The sequence below is a fragment of the Stigmatopora argus genome, chromosome 19, assembly GCF_051989625.1.
Source record: "Stigmatopora argus isolate UIUO_Sarg chromosome 19, RoL_Sarg_1.0, whole genome shotgun sequence".
In the NCBI taxonomy this organism is placed as follows: Eukaryota; Metazoa; Chordata; class Actinopteri; order Syngnathiformes; family Syngnathidae; genus Stigmatopora; species Stigmatopora argus.
Genome location: NC_135405.1, coordinates 3360637 through 3382956, shown reverse-complemented (window position 1 = coordinate 3382956; position 22320 = coordinate 3360637). Strand labels below are relative to the sequence as shown.

The 22320-nt window shown below is 40.1% G+C and overlaps 1 protein-coding gene across 2 annotated transcripts in view; it reads right to left on the bottom strand.

The window, feature by feature from the left end:
- Positions 1 to 22320, bottom strand: part of rev3l (REV3 like, DNA directed polymerase zeta catalytic subunit) — a 55354-nt gene that overhangs the window by 6231 nt on the left and 26803 nt on the right. The window contains exons 7-26 of one of the 2 annotated variants that reach the window (XM_077587892.1): positions 22178 to 22282; positions 21943 to 22027; positions 17751 to 17884; positions 17329 to 17457; positions 15753 to 15984; positions 15511 to 15653; positions 10768 to 14491; positions 8281 to 9149; positions 8112 to 8197; positions 7862 to 7987; positions 7404 to 7596; positions 7073 to 7187; positions 6872 to 6987; positions 6202 to 6320; positions 5938 to 6056; positions 4709 to 4850; positions 4296 to 4540; positions 4038 to 4146; positions 796 to 1002; positions 588 to 697 (exon numbers count right to left, since the gene is read on the bottom strand). In XM_077587892.1, the coding sequence (XP_077444018.1) occupies positions 588 to 697; positions 796 to 1002; positions 4038 to 4146; positions 4296 to 4540; positions 4709 to 4850; positions 5938 to 6056; positions 6202 to 6320; positions 6872 to 6987; positions 7073 to 7187; positions 7404 to 7596; positions 7862 to 7987; positions 8112 to 8197; positions 8281 to 9149; positions 10768 to 14491; positions 15511 to 15653; positions 15753 to 15984; positions 17329 to 17457; positions 17751 to 17884; positions 21943 to 22027; positions 22178 to 22282 (7108 nt within the window). The remainder of the gene's footprint in view (positions 1 to 587; positions 698 to 795; positions 1003 to 4037; positions 4147 to 4295; positions 4541 to 4708; positions 4851 to 5937; positions 6057 to 6201; positions 6321 to 6871; positions 6988 to 7072; positions 7188 to 7403; positions 7597 to 7861; positions 7988 to 8111; positions 8198 to 8280; positions 9150 to 10767; positions 14492 to 15510; positions 15654 to 15752; positions 15985 to 17328; positions 17458 to 17750; positions 17885 to 21942; positions 22028 to 22177; positions 22283 to 22320) is intronic. The other variant, XM_077587893.1, reaches the window with a different exon arrangement.

Genomic DNA, 22320 nt, shown 5'->3' with positions numbered 1-22320 from the left:
TCGCCGACGGACAGTTCACGGAACGGTAGTACTTACTGTTACTACTACTTTATTTTCTCTATTTCTTCTGTCACGTACTGTTCTGCATGATCTCCAAATGGCTACTACTTTAAACGCAAGGATAGAATAAAAAAATATAAAAAATTGGCAGCACATTGTAGTACGTACTTGAATTTAGAAATATGTCCAGCGGGGGGGGCAGTACATGCCCTTGTTATGAATGTTGCCGTATATGGCCGGCGGGCCGAGGCTGAAAAACATGTACACACAATCCGGGGGCAGGGCGAGCGCTTCGGCGAAACGTCCGTTCCGTGAACTGCCCGTAGGCCAAACGTCCGTCGGCCAAACGTCTTTCGGCGAATCGTCTTTCGGCGAATCGTCCGGTCACGGTGACTCAGTGCATTCATCTTCCCAATTTGTTCCAATATGCCACAAAGTACGTAAATCCTGCAATCTTGCTGCAACACTGCCCCATACTTCCAAGCAATTTCAAGGACTGTGCGCAAGATTCAAGCATTTTCAAGGATTTCAAGGAAGTGTACGAACCCTCCATTGAACAAGAACAAAAATTAAGAAATGATACTAACCTGTCAGTGTCTCCATACACGACACGAGCTCCCCATTTTTTAGTGTCATTGACCATCTTGATGGCTCTCTCCAATGTTTCTCTGGCTTTATGGACAATGCTGTCACCAAGCTGAATATGCAAGAAAATAAGGAGCAATTTAAAGAGAATGTTCTATCGATACAACACATTTTCTCATCCTCACACATAGGAACTCTGGAGTAGCTCACCTCCACGCATGGCATGCGTCCAGAGTAGTTGGCTGCTGCGTAGCCAAAGGTGACGTTAGCGATGAGCTTAAGTCCAAGCTGACGGGCATCCAGCAGCTTCATCAGGGCCTTTTCTTGCTTGTAGGCTTTCATTGACTGCTTCACCATAATGCGCGTGTTGAGGATTTGCTCAAGCATATTGGGAAGGACACCTTTACGCACTGAGGACTAGAGAAACAACACATTTTATCAGACCTGGATCTGAATTGGTCGTCATAGCATTATCATAATCATTTACTGTATGCTAAATTGATATTCACCTCAAGTCACCTCAGGGGCTACTTTACTAAATTCAATAAATTGGAGTTCACCGAGCCACACACACCGGTTTCTTTTCTATGTAAAATAAACCTGTTAGGTTTATCATTATTATAGATGTGTATCAATATTATTATATTATATGTGCTTGCAACGAAGAGTGATTGACATTAATACAAAGGGCATTTTGATACATCTCTTGCAAAAGTAATGACTGTGGTTCGCATCAAGAGGACTGTGAATGGCCTTGGGCATGAAGAGGGTTCACAACAAGCGCTCTTGGGAACTGGACTGTTTTGGCTTCGGAAGATGGTTTCACAACAAGCGCTCTTGGGAACGGTGGATTGCTTTGGGAAGCATCGGCTTCTCAGGATGGTTCATATCAAAACTCTCTTGGGAAGATTCGACAGACCTACAATTGTTTTGAGAACTGTGATAAATTGTTATGAGACTCTAAAAATGTTTAGACTTCTGTGGGGCATGGCGTTAAAATCTTATGAATAAATTAGCGAGAGAGACCTCGAGTTGTTAGAATGATCTAGACCGGAGGCGCGGATGGATGTATTCTCTTCTTGCAAGAATTAAACAAAGATGTGACTTCAGATGCCTCTTTTATTGTTAATTTGGAAATACCTAAGGATAAACTTATTATTTACTGGAAACGTATCATTTTCATCAAAAAGCGCAAAACACAGTATTAATCGCATTTCGCTGTTAACACGGAAGCCAGACTCACTTACAGAATGGCATGTATGCGATGGTAGGCTTTTTCACATGCCGCACCCCCATCCATTTCGTTTAAATACTGTGCCGGCCAGCATTTTAGTTGTTTTTTCCCCAAACCATTTCATCAGAACAATTGTTATTACATGTAGAGTAAGAATCTGCTCCAACCAGAAAACTACCGATAGAAGCATCTGTGTCGGATTCACTCTTTCTTTTTTTCCTCTCACCCACGCTTCCGGTTGAAACTCATTAAAATCTCCCTGTAAATATGTTCTACGGGACTTTCTTCCCCCTCTCACCCACCCACTTTCAATTTGGTATTCAACTTGCTGCACGATAAAGACAACAAGTCCGGAATAATGTTCTCCATTGAATCATATGCCTTCTTTCAGGATTATTATCTTTGACTACACCTTCAGTTTCAAATATGTAGAAGCAAGCCGTTATACAAATTATTTTTATTGTGCAATGTCAATAGGTATTGATCTGTGTGAGTAAAAAATAAATTACTTTCCTCCTTATTCAATTTTGAAAGTAACTTTGTTACCTTACTTTAAAAGAAAAGAGAATATAAAGATAAGAGAACTCCATCCTTACAGTATGAAAAGTAATGAATAATCAAACGTGCAGACATTTTGGCAGGCATCTTTATTTTTATAAATTTGCCTTCAAACCAATAGTTGATAGTTAATAATATGAAATAAAATAATCAACTGAAGACATCACCATTGGCAAGTAGACTAACCCAAGTTAACAAGTTTTAGAATTTTGCAATGTTTTCCTAACATTTTCATAAAGTTGGGAAATTCCTTGATGTCAAGTAAGAAAAGAATTATACAGGCTGCCCTCAAATAAGGAGAATGGGTTAAAATGGATTAATGGAATTTTCAATAACGCTGCTGTTTGTGCACAGGAATTTAAGAGCCATTTAAAATAAAAAGAAACAAAACAACAGGGAGACCTGTGTTGTATTTTTTTTTAAATTGCATGCTGTGTTAGCCAATCTACAGCTAAGCATGCTAAAAATAGCTGTTTGTTCTTTACCATCTTTGTCTACTAAACGTTAGTCTGGAACTAGCGTTGACGTCAGATCATCAATTTCGTCACACGCAGTTTCTGCGTGTGATGACAAGTAGGCTTTTTGTGTTGTGATAACTACAACAGGGGCCTATGTCCGATTATTATTATTATTATTATTATTATTATTATCAGTTCCCCCGTTCTTTGTGGTGTTCGGTGGTGTAATTGCAGTTAAGTTTATTGGAGTTTATCCAGTTTTATTATTGTTGCCAACATTATTTGATGCTAATTATCGTTATCGTTTTTATGGCCCAGGTCTATGTGCGAGTCTTGATCAGTTAATTTTGAATACTCTGACAAGATACTGCAGTTACAGTAAGAATGTTTTTGTTTATTCACTCATTAATTTGTTATACCGCCTATTCCAATGAGGGTCGACTGAGAAAACCCACGCAGGCATTGGGAGAGCAGGCAAATCCCCCCCCCCCCCCCCCCCCCCTCCCCCCAAAAGGTCAGAAGCCACCGGGGATGGAACCCTCAATCCCAGGACTGTGAGGCATATATATTATGTATATGCATATATAACAACTGGACAAGCGTGCTGCCCAATTTTTTTGTTGTTGTTTATTAAATTGTTCTTGTTTTCAATATATATTACTCTTTTAATTTTTATTTAACCTTTATTTAACCAGATAGAACCTGTTGAGATCAAGACCTCTTTCATAAGGGTGAGCTGGCCACGTTTACGCTGACATTCATACGTAGGGACAATTTAGAGCAGGGGTCTCGAAACAATTCCAGAAAGGGCCGCAGTCGGTGCGGGTTTTGGTTCTAACCTATGAGAGGAAAACTTTCCACCAATCTGGTATCTTAGAAGTGCAATCAATAGATTGCAGTCAGGTGCTTCTTGTTTCAGCAGCCAAGAGAAACCTCATTGGTGTTGGATCCGTTGGAACAAAAACCTGCACCGACAGCGGCCCTCGAGGACCGGTTTGCAGACCCCTGATTTAGAGTGTTCAAACAGTCTACCATGGATGTGGGAGGAAACCGGAGTTCCCAGAGAAAATCCACACAAACCCAGGGAGAACATGCAAATTCCACACAGGAGGACCGACTTGGGTGTGAACCCAGGACCCCAGAACTGTGAGGCTGACGTGCTAAGCACTCACACACCGGGCTACATTACTCTAGTGGTCTACCTTGACGAAAGCGATCCCATTAGGTGACACGGTGATATCATTTCGGAGTTGGTAGAGGAGCTCCGGGGGAACCCGCAGGGAGGTGCAGCCAAACTTAAACTCATCTGTCCTGAAAAAAAAATCATGAGAATAGTCTTTTACCCTTCTAAAATATAGTAATACTACTTCAAAACATTCATACTACAGAACTTTAAAATGAATTCTCCCCATCAACTAAATCAGGACATATTGCAGGTGTGCAAGCATTTTTGTTCTTACGTTCCCAGGCTATTCACATGTCCGAGGCAAGTGGAGTAGCAGTAATTGTATGCAATGACGATGGAGGGATAGAGTGACTGGAAGTCCAGGACGACAACAGAATTGCTGTAAAAGCGCGACTCTGGTTCCATCACTAGCGGCAGACACTGAGGTGCCCTCTGCTGAGCTCGCTGCTGGATGCTGGGAGTTACCGCGATGTAGTTGAGTGGCTTGGCTAGGCGCAACATCATGGACTCGACACGGTACTGCAGGGTGAAGAACAACAACATTTTCATTACAACTACTTAGAACCATCAAATGTGTCTGCTTCCAGGGTTTACATTACATGTCCATTCAAGAAGCAGCATAAAATACTTGAACATCAATGAATAAAGACATCTTGCTTTATCTTAGAGATGAAACATTTTAAATACCTGTGAGCCTCGAGTGAGAACGTGAAAGAACTGGATGCCAAACAGTCTGGCTAGCTCACTGGTTCTGCCGATAATGTCATGCTGCTGTAGAAGCTGCATCGTACCGTGTACCCGGCTCACATAGTGGTCCACCATTTTCCACCTAACAAATACACATCGAATAACTAATTTTTAGGGGTCCAAACTGCAGTCCAGTAACTGGAACACAACAAATTATGTAAATATCACAGGAGGCTTGAGTTCCGTCTACATTCTGTGGTACACTAATCCCTCGTTTTTCGGGTTAGGGTTAGGGTTAGGGTTAGGGTTAGGCCGCGATAATCGAAAAACCGGGAAGTAGGATCACCCCTATTTTTACTACATACCATACTACTGTCATCCTTCACTTCGCGGCTTCAACTTTCACGGCTTTATTACATCGCAGATTTTTTTTCTGGAAAAAAAGTTCATTAAAATGTGAAAATCCATGCTGAAACTCCCAAGCGGAAGCCACTCCCATTCCACTTCCCACCAGGAAATGGCGGAAGACAGAGGACTCAGCACATTCATGCTCATTCAGTAGACAGGCAGCAAGACTTTGTTCTTGTTTTTCAAAGCATGAGGACGGTCAAACTTGTAGAGTAAGGCTGGCTTTATCATGAAGCCAGCCAGCAGCATCCCCAAACATGATGAGGATCAGGCGATCCGAGTGAACCCCGGCACTTTCAGTTAATCTTTGAATTAGAATGTCTGTAAAGGCATCCTCTTCCTCGTGGTTACCGAATGTTTGCTTCTTCCTTCTTGATGTAACACATGGTCGATTCATTTACGATCCATTAGATGATTCTAAATCCATACAATTCCGGAAACGCTCGGCGTAGTCTTTCTGTGTGCGATGCGAAATGTTTGAGCTATTATCAATGCTTTATTCTTCTACGGTGAAATTTTCCCTCTTCTTCTGCAGTGAGTGCCACCCATTTCAGAGCCAAAGACGCGTTGCCCTGACTTTTGCCACTGTTCACTGCCAATTTTCATCTCCTGTCTTCCGCTTGCGAGTTTCAGCGTGGATTTTGACATTTTTAGGAACTTTTTAAAAATATATATTTATGAAAAAACGTGTTGTACTTCAGCAGCGAAGTGGTGAAGGATCACAGTATATACAGTAATCGCTTTATTATCGCGGAAAATGTAGACCAGACATGGCCGCGATAATCGAAAAAATTGCACAATGTGCAGTGCTAAAAACAAACCTGTAGAGGTCAGTGTTGTGATCAAACCAGTCAGACAATGTGCGCGGGCTGTACAATGGGAAGCGCTGGTGGAGAACGTGAAAGGCCACATTCTCAAAACTGTAGTTGTTCAGTGTCACCTGGGAGGGGGCAACAAGGGAATATGAATGAGATCAATCAATTGCTTAGGTGCTGAGTTTTCCAAAAGAAATTCTAATTCAGGCACAACTGGCATTAAGGCCTTAAGAGGATGCGTAAAAAGAGAGTTCATTTTGGGACACCTACTTCTGTTTTCATCACCCGCCAGATGTTGAGAATAATGCGTCCAATAATGTTGATCTCAGTCATGGTATTTGCTCCATAGTCATCCCTTTCTGCTGAAAAGCGGTTGTCTCTTGAGTCATCTGAGGAAACACGCAGAGCCACACAGACATTCAATTACAGGAGGCTTTTGCCTTGGGGTTTTGCTTTAAATCAGATGTTTACTATGATGTATGCACTGAAACATATAGTGCTAGTTTTATCAAATCACTATACCCCTAAGTATTACACCAAAAGCTCAGTCAGTAATGCACACAGATAACAAGTGTGCCCTATATTAGTCCTGTCTCAGTTAATTAAGATAGAGACCCTTCCCAATCAATCTGCAGATGTGTACTGTGGTCTTTCCACAATAATGCTAGAAAATAAGAGGGTCCATAGTGCATAACAGTGTTTTCAAGTGATATTTCTCCAGCAATAAAAATGATTTGGAACTTATTTAATCCTGAATGTCGCAAAGTAAAATTAACAAAGAAAAACAATTTTAAAAATCCACCATAAGGGAATAATTGAGAAAACTAAGGAGGCACTCCAGTAAAACACACTGGTTTCTTTAGGAGTAAATAATAGATTATGATTCTGAAAACAGTGATTAGATGCAGCCCCATATTAGTTTGAATTCAAGTTATCTTACCTGGTATGCGAGATAATTGTTGGCAGAGATCTACTCCAAGAACTGCAGCTCTTTGGAGAAGGTAACCCCATGAGTGCATCTGTACTTCATATCCAAACAGAATATCCGGGTCAAACCTACCAAATCACAGAAAAACTATTTACTTGAACATAACAGCCATACCGTATTTTAAAATAAAATAGCAATTATTTTGTCACAAACTTCCTCATGATGGCAACCAATTCATGGAACAGCATCTTCTCATCTGTTGTGTACTTCACCTGCAGGCCAGAAACACCAGACCTGACCAGCAGGGGCGTGGTTCCTCTCTGGCCTGCTGAGTGCAATTTAAAAAAAAACCTTTAGAAAATGTTTACTAATCCAGCCAAAATAATGATTAACAAGTGGTAGTTTAAAAGTGTCTGCAATGAAAAAAACAGGTAACTAGAGAGTAATTAAAATATTGACATTTTTGGCCTCCTCCATTGTATACATTATACACTAGGCTAATGGATTTTCAGGAAAAAAAAGGAATGTATAAGTGAGATTTTACCTTGGTGACAACTCTCGCTGTCTTTATGCACCACAATGGCACCTGTCAACTGGCGGCTGTCTATATTCGATAAGGGAACATCAGAAGTCAAGCAGTAGAATAAGGCACATACTTGGTCAAACTCAGGGTCGGCTTCGAGGTCTCGTCGGGTTCGTGCATGAAGCTCCATTCCCATCAGTGTAAGGTGCTGGACCTGATACAAAGAGACAATTCATATCAATATCAATTAACCAAACACATGTATAACTTTTCGTGTAAAATGAAAGAACGCCTGTATTGTTTGAGAAAGCATCTTCTCCTTTGTGACATCCATGTTTTGATTATATTCGCTTTTTAGCTAAGTTAGAGCTGTTCAGTAGCACAGCTTTCAACAAATGCAAACAGAAAATATTTAATCTTTTAATTACGCTACATTTATAGTAATTGGCATGTTTTTTTTGTAATAAGCCATTCCTTACCTCGTGCATAGCTTTGGCATCTTGCAGGTTATGCATGCTTACTTTGAACCCATAAGAGTTGGCTATGCTAGGACCTTCTATCTGAGAATTCTCTCTGTTTGGAGCGTTCAAAGCAGCAAAATGGTTCTGTGAAAGATACATCCACTAGGATACATCAGATTATTGCATTAACACGTGAAAAAACGTAGGAAAACCTGTTAATTTCATTTAATCTTTAAAAAAAGTTGTAAATGGAACTCTCAGGTCTAACCTTCATCTGTGTGTTAAGTAACACTCTTCTCAGAGGTTCTGCTGGGCTTCCCCGCTTATGCTGGATTCTCTGAGCAAGAGGGTCGTCTGCAGTGGCGATGGCAGGGGAGCACAAATGAGAAAAATAAACTTAGACTAAAGTACAATTATACAACAAAATAGCATCTTACCTTTAAATATGGGTGTGCTGCACACAGGTTCCAAATTGTCTGTGCTTCTAAGATGTCTCTTTAAAAAGGGTGTGCTCTGAAGGTTGTAAGGACTGATCATCTCTTCTTTGTGACTAACATGGGGACTACGACTTCCACAAACTCTTTCAAAGGAGAGTCTAGGTGATAGGGGTTCAGGAGAGTTTTCACTTTGCTTCGTTTGATTCAACTCATCAGGGACTAAGACGCTGCTGGGCTGCTGCCAAGAAGGCAGCTCCGGGGAAACCGGGGGTGTAATTTTATAAATCTCTGTTCTTTTATCATCTTCAAGCTGCATACAATCTTCATCTGAAATTGGACTCGCTTCTATGGAGTCACATTGATTGCCTAGATTCTTTGTGGGCGACAATATAAATGACAGATTGCGCTTTCCTCTCCTTTCATTTCCGATGACAATTTTCCCAGGCATATAGACGTTTGAACTGGAACAACTGAGACCAGCTGACTCGGTAGTCTCCTGGTTACTCTCCTTGTGTACATTCAGCCCCTCATGTTTTAGCAACTCTGCGTCTCTAATCCCTTTTTGCAAAATCTCATACTGTCTCTTGGCTTCTAACCACAGCTGCACACATTCTCGGGTTGGTGCACTTTTGCAGGGCAGAAGGAGTACCTGCTTGTCACTGGTCGAACACAGGTCAGTCAAAGCCTGCTCTTTACTTGTTCGTGCTCCGTGGACTGGCACAGATGGTATAGGAGTGTTGGCATAATGTGTCATGGCTGAGAAGGCTGTCTTCCACAAATGCAATCCCTCTGAAGACAATCCTCCACTGAACTCCTTTAACTCATTGACTAGTCTTGTTCCCACTGCGAGCTTATGGCCACCAACCTCCCTAAAAAGAGTGTGGGAATTAGCTTTGGACAACGACTATCTCAAACTACAATGCAAAGCATCAAAGTCACAACAAGAATCGGACTATTTTTTAGTAAAAAACATAAAAATACAATTGCTTCAAAAGTATGACTTCAGACAAAAAATGTTGATGCCACCCTTATGTATTACAGTAATCCCTCGATTAGCGCGGTTAATGTAGAGCAGACATTGCCGCGATAAACAAAAAAACGCAAAGTAGGGTCCCCCTTATTTAAAATAAATCTAATAAAAAATTATTATTATTATTATTTTTAACTGCAGTGCTGAGTTTTAGTAGCAAGCGGAGGAGAGTGCTTTCGCTTGCGAGTTTCAGCGTGGATTTTCACATTTTTATGAATTTACAACAACAAAAATTCCCCTAGAAAAAAATCTGCGACGTAGTGAAACCGCGAAAGTTGAAGCCGCGATATTTGAGGGATTACTGTATTGTCATATTAGGTGTCACATTAAGTGTTTTGTTAACTATTATTTATATTTATATATATATATATATATATATATATATATATATATATATATATATATATATATATATATATATATATATATATATATATATATATATATATATATATATATATATATATATATATATATAAATAAACAAATGTATATTTTGAATTTTGCAACCGATTCAGGGTATTACTGCTTGAAGTCGGCTGGGATAGGCTCCAGCATTCCAGTGGCCCATGTATGTATGAAGTGTACTGAAAATGACAATGAATGAACTCAAACTAGTATGTGGTCATAAGAACAAAAACATGATATCAGCTATAAGAGACTAAAGTAGCATCCACAAAACTCTACAAATATAACTCCATTGCATGAAAGCAGGAGTTCAAAACATCGGATCCAATTGCGGAGGATCGGACCTGGGTAAAAAAATAATAATAAGATTTTTATTAATGTTTTGCTATGCCAGTTAATAAGTTAAGGTAACAAAAATCATCCATTCTATAATGCAAATTTTTATAGATATACAGACTATTCCTAATCCTTTAAATGAATCTAGAAGGTTAAAACTGATTAAACTCAAGTACTATAATAGTGGGTTCTTATTTTTACAATTACTGAGCATACTCACAGCGGGATCCTAGAGCACTTTCACACCTAGCCCGTTCCGAAACAAACCTATGGATCAGTTTGTTTGGTGTGTAAACAAAACAAGCTTGTTTGAATGTGGGACAAAAACAATTAAGTTGAGAGCGTTTGGATAAAGGGGGTCTGGACTGCCTTCCATTTAAGCTCTGGAACAGTTCGTTCATTGAAATTAGAAATATAAATACAAAGGGGACTTAATTCCAAGGTTACATTTTCTTCTTCAAATCAAGGTATAATCAAGTAACCAAGATGGAAAAACTTTTGCGAAATGCTATTTGTTTACATTTGAAGACGGTTGCATTGCATACATAAACGCCCCAAACAGAAAAGACGATAGCTGGGTAAATTTACCTTATCATTCTGAAAAAAACAAATGGACCAGAGGTCTGAAAACACCCTGGATCTAATATAACATTTCGAGTTTTTCCAGGGTAGGTTATTGTGTCAGTGTATGATGCTGGTCGTTATATTCTCACATTGGTTTTCCTGGAGCATCAGAAGGGTCACTGCAGAAGGGCTCCTGGAAGGTGGCCTCAGATATCTCCAGATTCTGAAGAGTGCTGAGGATCTCCTCCCTGCTTGGAGGGCACATGAGGGGCTTCAAAACGTGGGCTCCCCCACCTGGTCCACGAAGCATCTGGCTTGCTCTCACCTGAGAGAGTGAGCTAACTGAGCAAGGAGAGCTGCTCGGCGTAGTGGAAGTCATTACATCAATGCCTTCCAGGAGCTCGCCTGACGGCGAGCCCTCGTGGCTGATAAAGCAAGCAGAGCTCAAAGGCAATGGTAATACTGGCTCACAGGCTGAAAATAACAGTTCTTTTCCTTCACAGTGAAAGTCTTGAAAGGGGCTGAATGTATGAACATCGCCCAAAGACAAATCAGAATCTGTATTCCGTAATTTGTTGGAGCCAATGAATCTGAGATGATGATTTGATGTTGATGCGCTATGCTCGGATCTGTCAAAAAGGTCTGGTCTGGCAGGCTTCACCTTGTGCCAGTCAGAGTCCGGTTTCAGCTCTCCGTAACCTGACAGTCTATCTAATTTCTTCTCAAAGACCAATGTCTGAGCAGGGATAGCTTCTTGACTAGCATCACTCAAGAATTTGACTGGTAAAATTTGATCAGTCAAGACAAACTGACTGCCACTGTATGGGCTAGAGAAGTGAGTTTGATCAATGGCATTTATATCAAAGGAATAGTTATGTGGGAGCTCTGGGGATGATAAGCTGTTTTCTATTAAATTGCAACTGTCCATGTCTGTGTCAGATTGAAAAAGTAAGCAGTCATTTGATACGTTGCCCTCTCGCATTTCAGACAAACAAGGCTGAGTGTGGTTTGTTTTTCTTTTTCTAATCCCGCATTTCGTATTTTTGGGGTTGTTTGATTTGGGAGCCCTAGGTTTCCTTGGTGTGGTTGAGGTTTTTCTGGATTTGGCTTGTTTAGGTTCAGGACTGAGTGACTGAGACATAACAATTGAATCGTCAGGGTCACCCACTTGTGTCTGGCCACGCTGATTCTTTTGGTAAAGTTTCTTGAGAACAGACAAGCTACATGGTGTCTGAGAAAGACTGGGAACAAGATTTTGCTTAAGGCCCGGCTGATGGGAGGTTTTTACCAAGGCAGTGACTCTTCTGTTCTCCAGTGAAGATATCTGTGACAGGGAAGGTGTTGAAATTCGTAACTCCTCTGTACAGAGTTCTTCCTTTACAACATTAGTCTGACAACCTTGCTGTTTCATCTGAACATGTGGCAACGTGTTTAAGTTGGTTTCCATGATAGAAATCTCGCCATCTTCAAACTTTGGTTGAAGTGAATGAAATGCTGGTTTAAAGGTAGTCTGGTCTTGATTCTTTTCCATATTTGTCAGCTTTGATGAATTATCATCTGTCAACACTAGCTGTGAAATATTTTTGGTCACTGCCTTCTTTTTGTATGTCCGGCCAGGTCTAGACATGATTTTAGAGGGGTTTTTTTGTTCAGCTGTACGCGCAGCTTTCCTTTGTCTTGGGAGAGCTTTGCTGCTTTGTAATACATTCAGATTTTTTTGATCAGGAGGTTCAGTTAGAGCAGTTGTTGTGTCTGTATTTCTTGATTTCTTACTTCTGTTTGCTTTACGCCCATTTCGAGCACCTTTGGTTGAAGTCTGTGGAATTTCTTGTGCAAAACTAATACTTGGGTTACTTAACATGTTTTTTAGGTATATTGAAGCAGAAGCACTCTTATTCATGACAGGGTCCGTTGGCGACCAACAGCGAGGCGGGGTTGAGTCTGTTGGGCTCTGAGCTCTATCAGAAAGATAGCCTAATTCAAACATAACATCATTATAGTCACTGTTTCTGTCATCTGCCAACTCACAGTAGCATGGTCGAGGAGGTGGCAGCAAGGGTAAACATTGTTGTTTATCACAACCCCTAGTAAGTGTGACTCTTCCACCAAGTCCAACTTGTTTGGAGACACTATCAATAGTTTTCTTACCCAAAGAGTTGACTTTAGATTTCCGTTTGTTTTGTTTTTTAGCCTTTGACTCAGTGACTGGAAACTCAACAGCAGCAGACTCAGGCACTTTAGGCCAGAAATCCTTTAGTGGGGCTAGTTTATCATACTGATTCAACTTGTCTTTTGTCAGTGTTACCCTTTGCTCCTCTGCATTGATTTTGCCCATTTTCACCAACATGTTTTTCTCTCCTTTGAACCTGTTGATGATAATGTACTTGATAATGATCGGGGGTTCCTTCTTACGTCGTTTTAGCTCCTGCCCACTGCGGACGTTGGAGCCTTTAAGACGTTCCTTGACTTTTGCTGGGTTTTTCGACCTTGTGGCACATGAATATTCTCCATCACTGTCATACAGCATCTTCCGTTTAGTCCTCAGAGTGTATTTACTACCAGGCAGGGATGAGGCTTTTGTACATGTTACTTTAGTGTCTAAATCATGCAAGCGGTTCAAACTGTCTTCAGGTGTATTTTTTGTTTCTTCTGAAATACAGGGTGTAATGCTAGTTACTACTGGAATTAATTCTGGCTCTTCTTTGACAGATGTCTCTTCAATTTCTGCCTCTTCTTTGACAGATGTCTCTTCCATTTCTGGCTCTTCTTTTGTGAATGTCTCTGCCTTTCTGAGTGACTCATCGAAAATGGATTCTGTCTTCAGGGAGTTACCATCACAAACCAGCATTTCTGTGTCCCCAATCCCTGGATGATTAGGAGATAGAGAGTTGCAACCAATGGTAACACAGCTGTCAGAGGTAGAGCTTTCATCCATGTTTAATGTATTTTTTGGTCCTGACAATCTTTTCTTATTTACTTTTAGCCTTGACCGACGATTCTGAGTTTGTTCTAGCTTGATGCATGATTCTGGCATTTTTTTGCAAACGTTTTTCTTCCTGCTTAGGCAGTTGGACAGAATTACACTTGGGAAAAATTTGTAGTGTTCTTCTTGTTGTGCGACAATTGTCTTTTCCGTCTTATTTTCCTGATAGTCTTCATACCTGATTTTGAGCTCACCGACATCTCCCTTTTCTCCATCATTATTCATCACCCCCTCCTGAGAATTAAGAAATGCCCCACTTTCAAGAGTTGTAGGTACTGAGGAAATATTCCTCAAGAGGGGGCTATGTCTTTCCATCTGGCTCAGGTCAAAGTCTGTCTTAGTTGAACAGTTCCTCAGCTCTGAGTAGCAGAGGGAAAAGGCCCTGTGGTTCTGAAGGATGGACAAACAGTTTGTCTCAACATTCTTCAAACTAGTTCTTTTTGTAACCTTACTGTTGTTGAATTGGAAACTTTCCACTTCAGTCCTATCCAATGCTAAAGATGCTTTTTTGTCATAGCTGTATATTGGGCAGATATCCTCTTTGTCCACACAGATGGCAGATACCTCTGACTGACTGGCTGTTTTGCAGGGAATAGGGTGCTTGACTGGTGGAATGTACAGGATTTTTTTATTAACCTTCAAACCTGTTGAACATTCACAACTGCTGTCCTGAAAGCTTTTGGACTGAAATTGTTTGTCAAGTGGTTGCTCTGTGTCCAAAACATGAACTGGACTGAGCTCTGGGTGGTTACACTCCAGAAAGATCTTTGCTGAGGATGGGGGTTCCAGGTGGATTGTCTCTCCAGGGAAATGATTTGTTTTCATTATAATCTTCTCTGTGACAATAAGGGAAGACTGGGTTCTGGAGCCACTGTCTGTTAAAGATGAGTCTAAGAACAACAAAAAGGCAGGAGTGGATACATTAATTTAAAATTGAAAGAAATAACTTAATTCAAAAGCATTTTTGAGGAGTTTTTTTAGGGGCTCCACAGGGAAAAGCATCCTTTAGACACAAATTCGGCCCACACCACTCCCACCTACATGCCAGCGTGTATTTTAGGAGAACAGCCAGTTTAAGATGACGTTGAAATTGGCTGCAGATTCACACTCAATTCAACAGTGGAGTCAACTTCAAGTGTTGTCTCTGCCACATTTTGCACATTCCGCTCTTCCATTTCTGGAGGAAATGCTAGGAATTCAGCAGGGCCTTGGCAAAATTTTAGGTGCTGGTAGTGCATCTATTTCTGTACATGGCTCATAGTCTGCCTGCTTTATTTCACAATGCCCAAATAGGATTAAACACCTAAGGTACGATTATCACAAGTTTTGTAACCTGCAGGAATGGCTAACTAGCCAAGTGTACCATGAAGAAGTAGCAGTTGCGGCAATTAGCGCACCATAGTCTTAAATTTTAACAAAAGACAAAATTGCATCTTACATATTAGATTAGATTAAACTTCATTCATCCCGTACCTGGGGAAATTACATATGGATTACATATGGATAAATAAATCATTGTACGACATTCCCTTTTGTGCAGCTCCATATAGTGGGTGCATTACGTAACCCCCCAACCCCTACTTTTACTACATTTACTGTGCCTTATAACGTGGTACCCTCATATATGGAATCAGTTTTAAAATATCGATTGAAGGTGGGTCTTATACTCCGGTGCGCCTGAGAGTGGAAAATATGCAAATATATAGTTGAAGGTTATACCCAGAAAGCAAGGTTTTTACTGATATCAATCAGTAGATACTGTTTCGGCCTGAGGAACGTTTATTGCCATAACTTAGCAATTTAGAACTTAATTTATTCTTAGCCTATACATATTTTCAGCATTTATCTTACCCCATGTTTCATGTGTTTAGAAACAAATGATAAAAATGACTTTACAGCTATCTCTTACCACTGCTCTCATCTGCTGCCCCATCAAGCTGAGGGATGGACAAGTTAGCAAATAAAGAATTGTTTGCACTCCACCCCATATCTTCATCTGAGGATTCCTGATGCTCGTCACTGGAGCTCTCCTCTGTCTCCTTAACACCATATCTGCAGGTACCAAGATTACATATCAAGAACTGTTATGACATGCTGGACAAACTTCATTTATCCCTTATTCAAAAGAACACTGTCATTGTGAAAAAAGACCTTGTTAAAGATGAGTTTTCTTGCAGCTCACTGTCCCATTGTTGAGACATTGTCATACTGAGAGCAGCTTCTTCCTTGTCTAACTCCGGCCTTGCCTCCTCATCGTCACTGTTATAGTTGCAGTTAGTGGTACCTGGAATTGACTGGGACTTTGAACTGTGCAAACCAGTAGTCCTGCACTCATCCGCCAAGCCTGCCAGAAGATTGATCATGGCACAGTCTTGGCTGTTGTCTGCATGGACAAAAGAAACAAAAAAAAAAAAAACATAAAAACGTATCTTAAACACGTTCAAGCAATTTCTTACAGAAAGATGTCCTGAAACCTTTTACACCAAGTGCCACCTCAAAAAATACCCATTGCTTCTCCTCAAGTAATACAATGATGAACCAAATACATTCATTTAGTGAGCCCAAGTGCTTAGTGCCAAGTTATTTAAAACAAACAGTTTTTCCCAAAAAGTACATTTATGTTATTATACTGAGACACTAACATTTTATCGTTTAACACCAACACTTTAAGTGGGAAAGGAAAAACTTGGCATATTTGAAAATGTAATGTGATTCATACTAGACCTGGGCAATAAAACGATAATTATCGTCAAATAATTTTTGTCAACAACATAATTTTTGATAACTTAAAACTGCAATTACAACACCCAAACACCACAAAGAACGGGGGCGCTGATGCGACGTGAACGCGAGTTCCAGACCAAAGTTCAGTAAAAGAAGAGCATGCTAAGAAAAAGCTGTTCTTATCATGGTTAGCAATAGAACGGCTAACACAGAGCATGAAAGCAAAAAGACTATAACAGCCAAAATGAGTGATTATGAGATGCAGGACAACAGCGAGGAATCCACTAAAATATCCAAGTGAAGTCTACCAGTCGTTTTCTTTATTTGCTATGTTTCTTAATGCCTCTTAAATACACGTGCACAAACAGCAGCCTCACTGAAGCATTCCTTTACCCACTCTTCTTATTTCACGACAACCTGTAATTCTTTTCTAACTTGATATCAAGGACTTTCCCTATTTTATTCAAATGTTTTTAACAATTTTGCAAAAATCAAAAACTTCATCCAACTTTTTTTTTTTATGTCTGTGTGTTTCTTTTTGGGAGGCTGAAAATAGTCTGCTTGCCAATGGTGATGATGTGTTAGTCTGATTACTTGTTTAATATTGCACAGCAACTTTTTGTTTGAAGGGAAGTTAATAAAAATAAAGACGCCTGTCAAAATTTCTGCAGGTTTTAATTATTCTTTACTTTACATAGTGTAAGGTGGCAGTTATCTTTATTGCACAACAGAACAACAAAAATACCTTTTAAAATCATCATATTTTATATTCTCTTTTCTTATAAAGTAAGGTAGCATAGTTACTTTCAAAATTGAATAATGAGGAAAGTAATTTATTTACTTATTCACAGAAGTTTGAAAGAAAAAAAGATTTGATAGCTACCATAATTATCAATAGACTGATAGTTTTTAATTTTTTTATAAATCGTATTAATTTTCTCCCAGGTCTAATTCATACAACAAGTAAATATTACTTAGGACAATCAATGTCTTGTACACATACCTATTATGGATGAATGTTTGGATGGCTGGGAGGGTGGCAGGAAATTCTGACTATTTTCCAGTAGACACAAAATGGCCTCCTCATCCACAACAGCCTCTTCTGGGGTTTTACCACTAATGCATACAAATTCTAAGCAAACAGAGAAAAGTCATAGTTAGCATCTCAGAGGCATAACACATTACAAAGGACCTGACCTAGTTAGTATGTACTATGCTGGTACAAGGCCTCTGAAGAGTGGGAGATCTATGTCGCAAATATTACATTTCGTCATAAATAATACCCTAAAGAAACACCTATGCTACATCTTGAGACTTTTTTTTCTTTTTCATTGTAGTACACCTCTATTGTGCATATGACTCTTTCAAATATATCAAAATGAATGTATGTATTTTCCAAAAAGGTAAATTCTCATCAGTCTTGACCTGGCTCAGAGTCCCTGTGCACCTCTACAGCTGAAGCCAGTGTACACTGCACTTCATCTGGTGTTAAATGAAGAGATGAATGGATGGTGAGATCACTTAAATCCTCTGCATCACCAATAGCGGAGGCCTGTGTCCTGAAAAGAAAGGGAAAACGTAAGCTAAATATATCTATAATAACTACACATATTGGGAAAACCACATGGGTGTTTTTTTCAGAATCACAGAAAAATGGACGTGGTGTTATTTTGCCTGTTGTGCCAATAGGTGGTATTTACATGAGGTTAGCCTTGATGTTGAGAGTTTCAGGGGAGCGGTGTCTCCATGATGGGAAAGATGTACATTTCTCATCTCGTCTCATTTTCTGAACCGCTTTATCCTCATTAGGGTCGTGGGGGATACTGTAGCCTATCCCAGCTGTCTCCGGGCCAGAGGCTGGGCACACCCTGAATTGGTGGCCAGCCGATAGCAGGGCACAAGGAGACTGACAACCATGCACACTCACACCCCTACCTAGGGTCAATCAGCCTACCATGCATGTCTTTGGAATGTGGGAGGAAACCGGAGTACCCAGAGGAAACACACGCAGGCCCGGGGAGAACATGCAAACTCCACACAGTTGGATCGACATGGATTTGAACCCAGGACCCCAGAGCTGTGAGGCCGACACACTAACCACTCGCTCCACCGGGCCACCCAGATGTACATTTTGGGACACAATCTGTAGTGTTCTAACGAATCATGGGGTGTTTTGGCCTTGATCACTAGAAACGCTAATTGATGGTTGAGCATGCCTGCGCTTGTGTGCCATACGCAAACAGAGGTTGTTTAAAGGAGTTGTTAAATGTAGCTGTGACAAAAAAAGGAATGTGTGGAAAAAATAGTATGTTAAAATTGGTAAAAGGTTAAAATGAAATAATCGAGGGGGTGTCAAATAAAAACTACTCATGAAATAACTCATGATTTATCATAATGTATCCAGTAATCCCTTGAATATCACAGATAATGTAGACCAGAGAGGGCCGCGATAATCGAAAAACCGCGAAGTAGGATGACCCCTATTATAACTACATACCATACTATGTTTTCACGCCTATACAAAATACAAGTAGAAAAGTACAATTGTCAAGAAGTGTATTTATTAAATATTAGTTACATGCATATGAAAAGACTATAATGTATTAATATCTAAATATAATCTATGAATTAAAAAAATACTTTAAGTACTATACTCACAGTGAAAATAGTTCCTCTCCGCTTGATTTAAATAATCAATTAACTTATGATGAAGTTAAGTGTGAAACATTCAGCCTCATTGTCATTAAAAATACTGGCGGGGCTTATTAGCAAACGGTCTGGAGAGTTAGTTCATGTGCCGCTGTCTGGTTGCTCTTAATTAGACTGCTTAGTGACTAAAAAGATGTCAAGGGAAGAAGATTGCCAGGTGTCAAGAGATTACATCAGTGATTAACATGTTATGCCATTAAGCATTGCCCATTTCTACAGCTTTACAATCTTCATTGGAAATGCAAAAATATGCAACACTTTTGTCAAGAGTTGTTAATAATACTCTGTGGTACGTGAAATTTACAAGACATTTTTTGTCAGATTCGAAAGGCATTGGATCATCAATGGAATCTTCAGGAAGTGCCGTAGGGGAGCTTTTCAGGAGCAGCCTTTGCGAGAGGTTATCGGCGCACAAGGATGATGTTGATTGGGAGTTGTGACCACTGTTTCTTATTTGGTACAAATGTGCTTTTGTCAAGGACATGAAACTGTTAAGACGATTGCCATATTCCACAGTTATGACCATGTTCTCATCAATATCTGGGACACTGCTTTAAACTGTGAGCTATATTGAAAGTTTCTTGCTGATCTCTCAAAGTACCAAGACCACGTTCTTCATCGTTATGCTCCTCTGGGCAGTCCAGCTGTCAATTACCCATCCAGGGAGCTCTATTTTCGCATACGAGGAACGACGTCAGCCTGCTACCTGGACTTAAATGGAAATTGAACTTCGACATTGCTCCTCCGCGGCATTCAGCCATCTTAGCCGCCCCAAGGGCTTAATTTTCGGCCAGCAGCAATGGCTTCTGCCGTAACGTTTTAATTTTCGGCCAGCGACAATGGCTTCTGCCGTAACGTCACCCGAGGCTCGCATTTCTGAAAAAAATCCACCTTCCTTCTCCGAGGCTCTCTGCCATCCAGTTTGCCGAGAAAGCTCTATTTTCAAATAAGCGCCACGGCATCCGCCAGAAGGTCGCACGGGGCTCGCATTTTCAGACAAAAAGGACGGCCATCGGCTATTATTTGTTTCTCGGTGCCGAGTTGAGTGACCGTCCCGTCTTCCGCCATTTTCTTAGTCGCAAGCGAAAGACAGGAAACTGTCTTACGCTTGTGAGTTTCAGTGGGAATTTTATACATTACCGTATTTTGAAACCTATTGGACACACCGCCTGAAAGGGCGTCGTCTCAGTTGCTGGTTTATTTTCTGTTTTATGCCCATAGAAAAAGTGCTTCGTTTCAAAGAACGCACTGCAATGGTCGTGCTAGCGTGGCACACACGTTAGCATGCATGGGTGAGTTCACCAACAATGGTGGGTTCCATCTCATTGTCAGGGTCAAAGTTGTCGCCGTGGGGTTTCGTAATAGTGATTCCAGCTTTGACAAAAGTTCAGACTACAGTGCTCGCTGGCACTTTGGCCCCGGCATCGACAATCCATTCCAAATCGTCAAGTAACTCGTGCAACGCTGCCTGCCAGTCTTTGATTGGAACTATACTATGTTTGGCATCCGACATTCATCACTCCCAAGCCATGCATTACGCTGTTTCTCTGCTCTTATATCGTGTTATATCCATGGATTCCGTCACTTTTCCAAGCGTTAACTCCCGCATTCTGTTGTCAGTGACGTCAGGCCTTTCCTCTGTATAGCTCCAATGTGTTGTTTCTTTGACTATTGAGTGTTTCTGAGGGTTAAAAGCGCTACGAGCACACGGAAATCAACTGCCTTGCCACTCGTCTGGGATGCAGAACTGCCAAACTCCGTCAAACCCATTTCAGGAGTACCCTTGTCCCATTTCCGGAGTTTTATGTTTTCATCGGGGGTGAATGCAATTCGCACAAAATCGATATAAAATGTAAAAAAAAAAGAAATAACATTGAACAATTTAAATCAAACTGTTATTATCATGTTTTTACATGATTTGAAATATTTTGTTTTTGAAAACTATTGAAAAAGTACAGCATAAGGAAAATAAGTCTAAAAAGTGAACAAAGTATATATTGTTGCTCATTAATTGGCAAATTCAAATTTCTACAACATTAAGTTTTTCAGCTGGCGATGGTGTGAATTTTGAGGCATTTAAATTGGAAAATTGGAACTTTTCCAAAATGGTTGCTTTAAAAAAAAATGTAAGTGACAATTTTTTGGATTTCCGGAGTTTAGGGAGGTTGTCAGGAGTCCCGGGGTTTGCGTTACTTTTCCAGAGTAAACTCCGGAAATTCCAGAGTAAACTCCGGAAATTCCAGAGAAGTTGGCAGCTCTGGGGATGTTTTGAATGGATTTACCGTAATGCTTGGAGGCTATTTTTTTTAGAACATCCACTGGGTTGATCGCAATAAGTAGCATGTCGGCAAGAGATTAAACCAGTAAGTTAAGGAGTCCGGGTCATACAAAATTTTGAATTTAGTGTATAACCAAGGCGCACCGACTGATTGGGCCTCCCGTCCATTTTAAAGAAAATTTTAGACTTTAAAGTGCACCCTATGGGTGTGAAAATACTGTACTTTTTTGTACTTAATATAAAAGACTGCGATGTACTGATGCTGCGAAATGGTGAAGCATCACAGTACATTTTTTTAAATATATAGATTATATTTAGATATTAATTAATACATTGCAGTATTTTCATATGCTTATAGCTGTAATATTTAATACACTTCTTGATAATTTTCTTTGTGTGTGTTTATTCATGTATAGGGGAAAAACAGTAATATGGTTGTAATAGGGGTTATCCTACTTCGCGATATTTCGATTATCGTGGCCATGTCTGGTCTACATCATCCGTGATAATCGAGGGTTTACTGTGCCTACAGTTGTTATAAGAATAAATCCCAACCCTTTGCTATTAATCAAAGTGCCATCTTGTCGGGATGAATAAAGTTTAATTTAATCTAAAACAGGTGCAACTTACACATCAAACTCTGCATCCTTCAAAATCTCCTTGAATCTTTTCATGAAAATTTGCTCACTCTCAGTTGAAGGCACAAATTCACGGTCTGAAAAATATAATCAAAACAACTCCTTACTTTTCCTGAGTCACACTCTTAAACGCATGCAAAATCAATGTTGGTCAAATACTTGCAGTTCAAGTAAAGCAGTAAATCCATGTTATTTATTACAACACCTTTATGTTTACAACTGCTGACCTTGAGAGTGTGGGGTATCAATCTGAGAGTCCTTGTTTTTTTCTCTCCTCCGCTGCTTCTCATCCTCCCATATTGCTTGTAGGCCAGGGTTCTTTCCAATTTGATCTGAGAAAATGACAAAAGAACAAAACGTCTGAATCGTG